The sequence below is a fragment of the Barbatula barbatula genome (genome assembly GCF_947034865.1).
Source record: "Barbatula barbatula genome assembly, chromosome: 4".
Lineage (NCBI taxonomy): Eukaryota > Metazoa > Chordata > Actinopteri > Cypriniformes > Nemacheilidae > Barbatula > Barbatula barbatula.
This window is the reverse complement of record NC_136768.1, coordinates 26,114,065-26,125,981: the sequence shown is the minus strand read 5'-3', so window position 1 is coordinate 26,125,981 and position 11,917 is coordinate 26,114,065. Positions and strand designations below refer to the sequence as shown.

The following is an 11,917-nucleotide window of genomic DNA, read 5'->3' as shown; positions in this document are numbered from 1 at the left end:
TATTTTGTAACTGGAATGTAAATCTATCAACCAAACTTGCCTTCAGTCAACAGTCCAAGATGAAGGTGGTGTTGAAGTGATACGTCCAATATTGTGCAATCAAACTCTACTTGATTTTATAGAAACTGGCAATGTCTGCTGGTCACGGAGTTGAGAACAATGGAATGTTGTTGTTACAAAGATGATGTTGTCATCAGAGCAGCATAGAAGATTTGGTGTATCTGTTGAAAATGAGATTCTGATTATAACATTGTTGTATGTAAAGCCTACTACATCTGTTGCATTAATACATGGTCAATATATAGAATCTTTCACAATATGTTTGTAACACAAACGTATGTTATACATTGGACATGTTAATATAATAAAAGTCATGGCCAAAAGATAAAATATATTTTCACCTGTGTATTACTATTTGAAGTGTTGGGATATAGATGCCAATGAACCAGCAGATTTTGACAATGATTTTTCTGAGTTCACATTTCTCCTTTTGTTTTTCTCCTTCCTTTTTCCTTTATATGTTGATGTTACTGTTGTGTTTTAAGACTACATACACATTCATGATATATAGATAGACATTACACACATTTTAAAGAATAAAACAAATTAATAAATATAATACTTCAATGAACGAATTAATGAATAAAGGAAAAAGACACAAATAAAAATGAAATAATAATTTAAAAAACATAATGAATAGTAGTACAATGTTTGAGAAGTATATAAATACGTTTAAAGATTATTAAATAAATTATTTTATTATATTAGGTTAAAAAATATAATATTCAGTTAGGTAAAATTTAAATCTACATCACCCTTACAGCCAGTAATAATAGAAACAAATTGTTGCCTTCCCAATGCTGCCTTCACATGCTACCAGAAATGTGCTGCTTCTGCTGCCTTTTAACTGCACGTGTTTAACAAAAAAGTAGTATGTAATATGGTCATTTATTTGCAGTACAGCAAAATACTTTCCTTCTGGTCAGCGGATTGTGGCCTATGCAGTATAATTACTGAAGTTTATATAGGTCACATCCAAAGATCGTTTGATCAAATGATTATTTGCTTGGAATACAGGAAATACATTTCTTATGGTTGGTTGATCGTATGCAGTATAGTTGCTTACGTGTAGTTTTTATACATACATCCAAAAATCTGATCAGATCCACAATGTTCACATTTGATTTAGTCATCACATAAAGCCCATATGTTATGTTTATAGTGAATGACTTTTGTTGTATCTGTTGTGGTTTGTTATGTGCAGTGAAAAGACTTTAAATGGCTATTCACATTTTTTGTCTTTTAAATGTAGAGTTTTTCTAGGTGCATCAGCAGCACATTACCTTAAGAATATATATCAAGTTCTCAGAATGATAAGCTTAGTAATGATGAAGACACAGATGATCACAGTTTAAATAAATCTACTAGCAGAGTTATTGCCAGGTTTATAACTCATGGTTACTTAGTAACAACAGACACATGATATAAAATGAACTGGCAGGATACTGGAGAACAGTTAATGGATGCTCTGCTCAAGCTGTCTAACTGATCTCACCTGAGATAGAGTCATTTTTCATCTACTGGAATTTTAACAGTTAGGCATGTTTGATTGTTTAGTTGTCCAGTAATCTTGAAAAATATTATTATATTTTGTAGTTTAAGATAAATTGAGTAAATATATTTTCTTAAAAACAATAGTACAAAAATATATAACTAAATAAGAAAATAAATAAATTAAATTCATACTCACAATAATTCCGATAGCATGTGAAGGCAGCAAAAACTCCCACAGGGGCCGTCCATATTTTAAGCCCTACCCCTGTATCCCCCTCCCCCCCATACTGTTGGACATTTATTCATTTGGCAGACGCTTTTTTTATCCAAAGCGACTTACAAGTTTGGACGATTTCTTTATTCTAAAAATGTCAGTGCAATACATTTATAATGTAAGTAAATATGCATCACTGTTTACTTGATCCAAGTTAATGTTTTCAGACCTTTATATTATCTTCATCAACTTCATTAGTGGAATAAACATATAAACTCTATCAACACAATGAACTGTTTCACTTTGTTATATAATAGTAACCTTTTCTTAAAGTATTTCTTCACCTTTTTTTGTTTACCTTTATGCGATTTCATATGTTTTTCCTTCTAGCACATTAAAATAGCCACTTGAGCACAATGCAGTCATGGTAGCTAAAGTATGTGGGCATTATGTCAATCTTTATTTTATCCAACTCAACATCTTTTACATAAACATGATCAATCAATGTGCCGTTTTCAGTTGTTGCACTGTGAACTATTTGTGTGAAACCAAACTGCTGCATAACATCATGAATAGTTGATTTATTGAGAAGGTTTTCATTGAAATCTCCAAGAATGATTTTGCCTCCTGGAAAACTGTTGATTTCATTGATCAAGTGAATCAAGTTCTCTCTAAACAACGGTACATTATATGATGGAGGTCTGTACACGACTGCCACTGTTGTGTTTAAATGTTCAACCCTGCACATTACACATTCAATGTTAATACATGGTAGATCAAGTACAGTAATGTCTACATTGTCTTTGTGATATACACCCACACCACCATGATCTTCCTCCTTTAGTTTAGCAAAAACATCTCGGCTTCTGTCATATGCATCACTTCGTGCTTTGTCATGAAAATAGTATCCAGCAAGACTGATATCATTATCATAATAGTTTGTTTTTAGCCATGTCTCTGTCACACAAATCATATCTGCTTGAAAATATCTACTGTCATGTCGAATGTCTGAGATATGTGGAATGAGCCCTTGCACATTGTGTAACATCATTTGAAATGTTGAACTTTCTGTTGTTTCACATGGAAGAATGAATGGTGGCATACTCTGCAAAGCTTGTACAATGTTATCTTTTGCAAAAATAACTTTCTCCTTGAAATCTTCTATTATCAGTCCATCAAGAGAAGTCACACGACTTAAAGCAACATAAGCTTGTCCTGGAGCAAATATCTTTTTCAATGACACAACAGCTTTGTTCACTGTGAGACCTTGTACTTTGTGAACTGTACATGCGTAAGCAAGTTTCAGTGAATACTGTATTCTGATGCCCCCAGCGCTTGTGACTTTTTCTTCTGAAGGTTCAATCGGTGTACATTTCTCCAGTCCAGGTTTTAAACATGGGTTTTTACGTCTGGCTTCTTTACCAATTCTTTCATCATCAAAATCAATATAAATTTTGGTTGGAAATCTTTCATCATCATCATAACAGAATTCTTTAATTGTCCCAAAAACACCATTCACAAGCCCATCAGAAACATTGATATTCTTCAGCAGCATTACTCGAGCATCAACAGATAACTCAAGAGATTTCTCCAAAGAACTGTTCTGAATTCTGACATGAAACCCATCTTTTCTTTCCATTCGGCCAGTTTTAGCATTTCTCTCAAAGTCTTTGGCATCTACAGTAACTGTGTCAGAGCACAATTTACACAACTTTTTTATGTTATGATCATCAACTTCTCTGTTAGTTGCATAAATGTGGATAGCTGTGCTTTCATCTCCATCACCAGTTTCACATTGTTTAAGCATAGCAACATCTGCTTCAAGCATTGGTTCTCCTTTTTTATGTACTCTCAGACGATTTAATAATTCTGCAAACCTTTTGTCCTTTTGTCTCATAATCTCTGTAAGCTCAACGAAACTGAAGTTAGTTTCCCAAAGATTCACACTGTTCACAGGTTCGGTGTAAAGTGGTTTTCCTTTGACAGGTGACAACTGATAAAAATCTCCGACTGCTATGACACAGACTTTTCCAAATGCAGAATAATCCCCAGTTTGTTTTATCTGTCTCAATCTTCCATGAATATATGCTAGAAGTTTATGATCAACCATTGAAATTTCATCAATTATCAAAATTAGCAGTTTTCCAAATTTGGCTCTCAATGAATTAATTTTTTCATCTCCAAGTGGTTGATACGGCAGTGAAGCATTTGTTCCGATAGAGAAAGTGCTGTGGATTGTAGCGGCATTGATATTATAAGCAGCAACACCAGTCGGAGCTGTTAACAGCACGTGTGTCTCATCTGGATTGTCTGACAACTGTGAGAGGATACGAGACATTTCATAATACATTGCTTTAATCAGTACAGACTTTCCAACACCTCCTGGACCAGATATGAACACATGAAATGGATCTGGGTTTTCACATTGTACTTTTGCTAAACACCACTGACGTACTTTATAAAAGATTTGTGACTGTTTTTCATTCAATGATCGTAGTAAAGCCATTGCATCTTGTTTTGTCATAGCAGATGGATTTTTTTCTATTTTGGAAACACCTGCATTTGGTAATAGATCGGGTATGACATCATCACCTTCCTCTGTTTCTGTTTGTTGTTTATTGTCAAGACATTCCAAACGCTCAAGTTCTGCTTCTGGACACATTTCACCCCAAGCATCTTCCATTGGTCCATGTTGTTCTAGATCATCTTGAGCTCTCTGTATTGTCTCTGCTTCTTTTTCAAATTTTGCCATGTTTGTGTCCACTATCATTTTCACTGACTCAAGCTCGTCATTAATGGTTACATATGCAGTCTCATAAAAATCTTTATGGGAAGTGAAATTTGGTGGTTTCAGTTGGCTTTGAGAAAAATGAGGCAAAAATAATTCCAAAATACTTTGAAAATAATTTTCAGGATTTTTAGTGGGTGAAAAACGTGCATATCGTACAACAGCAAAGCCTGTGCGAGTTCTTTTTCTCACAAATCCCATGTCATTTTCCAGTTTTACTCTGTTAGAACAAGAGGTTTCAGATTTACACAAAATTCTGTATTCTGATGCAAAAGTTGCTAAACACATTCCAGTAAATTCTTTTGTGTTTGGTCGAGCTCTGTATCTGTCTGTGATGCTTTTCATCCATATGTCATCACTGTCGTTTTCTGCACATTCAGCTTTTTTCTGCATTACGTTTAAGGGCAAACTCATTTTTACTGTATTAGGTCCAGTTGGAATGAAGACCACTTTCCTTGATGCTTCTTTTAATCTCATGTTTGTCAACCGATAAACACTTTCTTGAGCCGAGACCTCTCGATTATGTAAAAACACGCTTCCAAGTTTTCTTAAAGCCTGCTTTGCATCCATATTACCTTGATTGTGTGCTTCTTTCTGAGCATTAGCCAGCAGCAATCCCATTTCTCTCTCTGCTTTAGAAATGTAGGAAATGATATAAACAACACAAGAATAAGCATCAACAACAAACTGTATGTCCATGTTTGCATTCCAGCAACGTAAAAGATCTGGATTGTACTGATTCACCCACACGTCACTTGGCTTTCTCTTCAACAGAACACTTGTTTTCTTGGTCAGTTTGATGTACGCTGCTTCAAAGATCTGTTGATTTATACCAAGAGATGCAAACAAAGAGTCAACTGAGTCAAATACAGCATCACTATTCAACAAACATTCTTTTACTTGTTTTAATACAGATTCAGCTAGCTCACTTGATATTTCTTTAGAGTTGTTTGTATTTTCATGTTTTTTATCATCAGCTCCTTTTTTATCCTTATCAGTATTTCTGCTTCTTGTAATGAAAGTATTTTTGCTCGGTGGACGTGGAAAGTTAAATCTACACACAGTTCCTTTCTTTCTACATGTTTTTGAATGTCTTTTGCTGTGTTGTTGAACACTGCTCACAATTTCATACAGTTCATCTTCCTCAGATGGCATTTCACAAGTCACATACTTATCAACAAATGCTACAACATCTTTATCATCATCTCTGTCCACTTGAGGTGCATTTTCAACCCAAAACAAACAGTGTGTATGAGGCGATCCACGCTGCTGAAATTCTACACGATAGAAATAATCAATGACTTTTCCGATTGGTTGAGCAGGCGACATGATCACATCTTTAAGAAAGCAATGAAACCGATGATCAAACATACGAGCAGCAGTTACTGGATTACGTTTAAGCATTCCACATCTCTCAGACCAGTCCAGTTCATCAATAGGAGTTTCACAGCCCTCTTGTCTCGCAATAGTCTGCATTAACTCTGGCCAGCGCAAGTCAGCTGATGAAAATGATGCAAAAAACGATGGTAGGCCTTGTTGACGCAAAATAGCGAAAAGGTCTCGTTGGCAAGAGCTCCAAAAACTCGGTGATCCTCTTATTGGCTTTAAGAATTTGTAACCCTGATCAAAATTCAAAATCTTTTGCAGTGATTCTTTATTTGTCAGATTCTCTGGAGTAATTTTTGTTTTGTTATCAGTATGATAACCTTTCCTTAAAGCAATTGATACATTTGAAATCACTTGATTCAGCTCAGACAAATATTGGCCATAAAATATGTAATCTAGGTTTTGAGCAAAACGTCCGTCTGCGTTTAGGATTCTATTTTTCAAGTATTTACAAATTGTTAGTTTTTCCTGTCTTGAGTCATGAAACGTTCCTGTGCCTTTTGGAAAAAGAACTGGAAAACATTTGGCTTCATTAGTTTCATCCATTAACATTCTCACTGGACTACTGCCCTCTGCTGGTGCAAGTGACATAATGCCATCAAAATGCTGATCACAAATTTCTTGTCCAATATCCACTGGTTGAAGGCATGTGTCCATATATAATCCATGCTGTTGTCTATCATGAAGTGTCTCATCAGTCATCTCATCATCTTCATTCTCAGTTTTGTTCTCTGTCTCAACACACATGTCCTGACAATTCTCTGAACGTTGCTCATTATTGTCAATTTCCTCAACAATCTCTTCTTCTGTTTGACTCAGAGGATTAATCCAAGTCTCATTAAAGTCCACATCTGAATACCACTTGTTATTATCCTTTAAGTATGCCAGTGCTGTCTTTATCTTATCAGTATGTACATACTTATACTCATAATGTCCTTTATATGTTAATTTCCTCTTTAGCTTCACACGAATCATCAAATCATCATTTTCTGATCTTGGTAACACATTCACCACTTCTGTCACATTAGATGGGACACAAGTCACAGGTCCATGAACACCATTCTGTCCACCTCGTGGTAATGCCAGCATCTTCATGAATGGAATATGCTTTGCTATCAGATGTGTCTCAAGAGAATTTAAACAGCTCAGTTCAGGAGGAATAGGATCCAACACAAGATTGTTTGCTACACTTTCAGCAGGCATTTTACCATCAGAAATCTTTCTATCACATGTGTGACAAATCCACAGAGATGCAGCAGAGCTGTTTCTGTACACACAGTCTTCACAACAGTCTTCATTACACTCATGTACATAATTAAATGTTACACATTTTTCTGCAACATACCTGCATTGTGCTGACTTTTGAAAGTATGTATCTATTCTGCAGTGTTTGACCTGCATTTTAAAGCAACAGCGATGACAAACTGAACAAACATATTCAGGACCTGTAGATATTTTATCTTTAAACTGTTCTATCACAAAGTCAATGTCCTTTTTATTCATCTGTGTCTCACATCGTCTTTCAGTGTTTCTTATTTTAATCCTACTGGCAAAGCCATCATCATTTCTGTATTTCTGTATATTATAATCTATAACACTGTTTCTATGTATTTCATTCTCATGGTATTTTCTGTGGCTAAATTCTTTTTTGGCCTGTTTGTGTATTTCATTTTCGTGGTATTTTCGGTGGCTAAATTCTTTTTTGGCCTGTTTGTGTATTTGATCATTCGCATACTTCTCTGTACTAAACTTTTTCAGAACCTCACGATGCAAATCATCAAATTTATATCTATCTTTACTATATTGTTTGATCTTTTCTTGATGCTGTTCATTTTTCTGGTATTTCTCAGTGCTAGATTTCATCAGTTTATCTTTGTAAGTTTCATCCTCATGATACCTTTTGTTAACATTGATGTTTTTCTTCTGTTGTAAGTCATTATTGGTGCTGTATTGGAGTTTCTCCCTGTTCTGCTTACGTGAGTATGGTGTTCGTTTTAATGAATCATCTTCAGATAGTGATTTACAAAAGGAGGCACAGCTACTATCATTGGTTTTCACACACAGAACAACTTCATAATGACAGCTATTGACATGTTTCAGGTAAATCCCATTGCTTTGACAACCACGTCTATTTGATGACACATTTGAAGATGAATATTTGAGCCATTTATCATCACTGTATGTAAATATGTCAACACCAATTAAATCGCTAGTAGCCTGAATCTCAAGTTCTGTTGCCCAAACACCGAGATATTTCATCCTTGATGTGGATATATAGTCTCTTACAGAACTGTGTCCTTCTCTGAGATACTGTGTGTAGTTTGATTCATTCTGCAGTATGTGTGTAACAACAGCTCGTCTCATTCTACGATGTTCTGTCTCATCCTGAGATACAGCACAGGTTACTGCTCGGAAAAAACAATTGCCATCTCCTACAATACTTTTAGTTACACAAGGCTCAGCCATTTCAACAGCCACACTTGCATTGTTCTGTTCTCTGACAATGTTTACAATGCTCAACTTTAAACAAATGCTTTTTTGTTGCTGTACTGTTAACGGACTAAACTGAAAAGTGTCATTGACAATTTCTGAAATAAATTCAACATCACTTGTATTTTCATCTGTTGACTCCACACAAATGACTTCAGGTGTGTGTTGAACACACGTTTCATCAACAGATTCTGTATCTGTGCTTGTGACATCAATAACACACTGATTGAGATTTACATCAATTTCCATTTTAGCATTTACCGCTTGTTCAGCTTCAGCATCTGTCGCGACTACTGGACTGTACACAGAGACAGAAGGCACATCACTCATGTTTGCATTCACCCCAGTTACTTCAAAGGGAGTACCGTCAGCTTCCAGTGAGGCTCCGAGCTTCTTAAAATGCGTGCACAGAGATCTCATGTCACGGTGGAAAACCACTACACTCTTACCCTCACATGCTAATGTTCCGTCATGATTTCGTGAATGTGGATCGATGACTGCATACCAGGAGCCTTGTTTGACTGCTGCACAAATGCTTCTCTGGACATTCACCAAACATGCATCAAAATTCTGAAATGCTCGAGTCAGTGATTTATCTAGAGACATGTAAACATTACGCATAGATTTCTGATATCTAGTCACACCAAACAAACCACTTAATGTTGTCCCATAGTTTATTGCAAAAGTACAATCATTCAGTGTGTGTGTGTCAGGCAGTTCCTCGACGTACATGTAGCCATTGATGCGGTCACTGATCTTTCCAGCAGCTTCCAGGTCTGAATAGAATTGATCACCATGCAATAACACAGAATTAATATCACTGGTGCTCCACTGAAAAACATTTTTCAATTTACACATCAGAATTGCAGTTAAACTGTTAACAGCACATTGCTTCCCATAATTCTGGACATAACGAGGATCTCCTTGATGGAAAGAGCCAGTGATATAGGATTTCTGAGGAAACAAATCAAAAACAGCATTCATGGTTATTTTAGATTTTTGCTCATAGTTTGATTGACACGTTGGTTCAGGACTGATTTCAGAGATGGTTTCATGATTAGGCATATTGGAAGGTATTTGGAAAGGTATTTTGGAAGGTATTTGGAAAGGTATTTTGGAAGGTATTTGGAAAGGTATTTTGGAAGGTATTTTGGAAGGTATTTGGAAAGGTATTTTGGAAGGTATTTGGAAAGGTATTTGTGCAGAGCTGTCATGATGTCCGAAACATTCAGTTGATTGTGCCACTTTTTTAACAGCAGGCACATCCTCTGCAGGATAAGCAGCCATCCGGTCCACCATCCTTTTCTTGGCTACCTGCGAACGCAGGCTCTTCTTAGTACGGGGCATTCTGCACACAAAAATAAATAAAATTAAAGATTAGTTACAAATGCAATACAATATCAAAAAACCTAGTTTAAATTTTTTTCATATTACAACAAGGTCTTATATTATTAATGACAGTATTTGTTTCCATTTTGTGTAGTTTTAAGTATAAGGTGACCAGATGGGCCTGTCGCAGGAACACCACCTGCCCAGGATATCACGTATGTTTCTGACTATGCATGCAAAATGTACTTGCTACATCATGTGCCAACTTATGTGTTTTTTGCATAGGGTTGGGTACTGTTTGCGATTTTTTTTATACTCTTTTGAAACAATAATGGTGCCCTAATCATTACCTAAAAAAAGATATTGAATGATATTAAGTAGTACATTACACAAGATCATTATGCAGATGATACTCGATACACATAGATTCACATAAGTCACCAAAAACATATTTTGCATTTTGCATACCCAGATATGGACACAGTGTACTGTACTGATCATGTCCCTTGGAACAAGCACATTTGGTCACTTTCCTTGACCAATGAAATTATTTGATGATACTACTACATAGCTGATCTAGTAACTGAATACTACTGCGCAACTTCAAATCTAAAGTATCAGCTCAAAACAATATTCACATAAAAGACATTTAGTGAAACACAAAAAAAAATAACCATTGACTAAACAACACTTTGTAACATAATAAGACTTAACTTCTAGTTACATTTTAAAAATATTTATAAACAAAAGACAAAATTTACATTTTTACCTCAGATTCACTTTCACCGTCTTCTGCAACATAAAAGTGAAAAACATTTAATAACCAACATACAACATTACACTTTAGCTTATTATAAAGTGCTGACTTTTAAAGAAATGTCAGTTTAGTTTATTTGAACATTAATCATGCATGTCACTTTACGATACATCTATAAAGCAAACACACATACACGAATAAATGTGTGTCACAACACCCACCACAGCAGACATAAATGTATATAATAATCACTTTTATTGTAATAAAGTACTATCGTAAAGCATAATAAGCCGTTTACCTTCATTTTGCTCTCATATAACTAGATCAATAATATCAGTACCATTGTACACATGGTCAACGAGGGAATGGGGAAAAATAAAATCCCTGTCCGGCAAAGTGAAAAGGAAAATACAGTAATATACTACGACTTTGCCTTATTTTTATAGTATTTATTTTTAATACTGCTCCAGTGAGCATATACACCTTAAAATGTAGATGCACAATTTCATTATTTTTATATTTTTTAAGAAATAAAAATAATGGGAACCATTCTTCGTTTTTTCCGTATGAAATAGTTTGTAGACGGTCCATAACTGCTAACCTTCCATGCGTCGCATCAAAACAGACATAAAGTTTTAAACTGTGATCTGTGTCGATTTAGACATTGCAAATAAGCGAACTTGTAAACAATTACACTCCTCTACAAATCTTTTTACATTATTCGAGGCTGCATATCCGTCTTATACAACATTAAACTTCTAACCAGCGTTACATGAGTACACGAAGTCATAATATATCTATAAATATAAATCACAATTCGACCTGAATATAAAAATAATGAACACATGACGGAATTATCCTTAAAACGTTAATTTGATATCATAAAAAAATAAGGACAAAACGCGTAATACAGTCAAACATTACCAACTGAGCATAACAAACACGAACGGTAACACTATTACTAAACAAACATACTGTCAAAATAAATCGATGTATTATTTTCTCTAATGAACATGTTTTAACATTTTACACCGGAGCATTGGCATCGCGTGACTTACCACTTGCAAACATCCAAAATGGATTCCTTCTCTTCCCAACAAAAACGGATATAGGCTTTCAACAAAATTTGCGACACCTAGTGGAAAAAACTTATATCATACTTTACGTACAAACATTAACTAGCTACTATAATGAAAAATTGTTTCTTTATTGAAATAGGATTACCATAACAGGATATATTCATCTATATTTGTATTGAAATAGGATTACCATATAGATAAAAGGATACATTTGTGGAAACTGTGGAGTTACTGCAAAAACAATCCCTGCTTAAAAAAACATTAAGTTGTGAGTCACTTTTAGATTTTTTTAACTGTCATCTGCGTACTTGAGGATTATT

General features: G+C 35.0%; 1 protein-coding gene across 1 annotated transcript; it reads right to left on the bottom strand.

Moving 5' to 3' along the window:
• Positions 1-7,167: 7,167 nt before the first annotated feature.
• Positions 7,168-11,649, bottom strand: LOC306893300 (uncharacterized protein; the record flags this gene model as incomplete). The annotated part of the gene is made up of 4 exons (XM_079455069.1): positions 11,577-11,649; positions 10,531-10,553; positions 8,493-9,780; positions 7,168-7,209 (listed from the first exon to the last, which is right to left on the bottom strand). Exons 3-4 carry the CDS (start codon positions 9,777-9,779, stop codon positions 7,168-7,170), a joined length of 1,329 nt encoding a protein of 442 aa, XP_079311195.1. The 5' UTR covers position 9,780; positions 10,531-10,553; positions 11,577-11,649.
• Between the last annotated feature and the right edge of the window lie 268 nt (positions 11,650-11,917).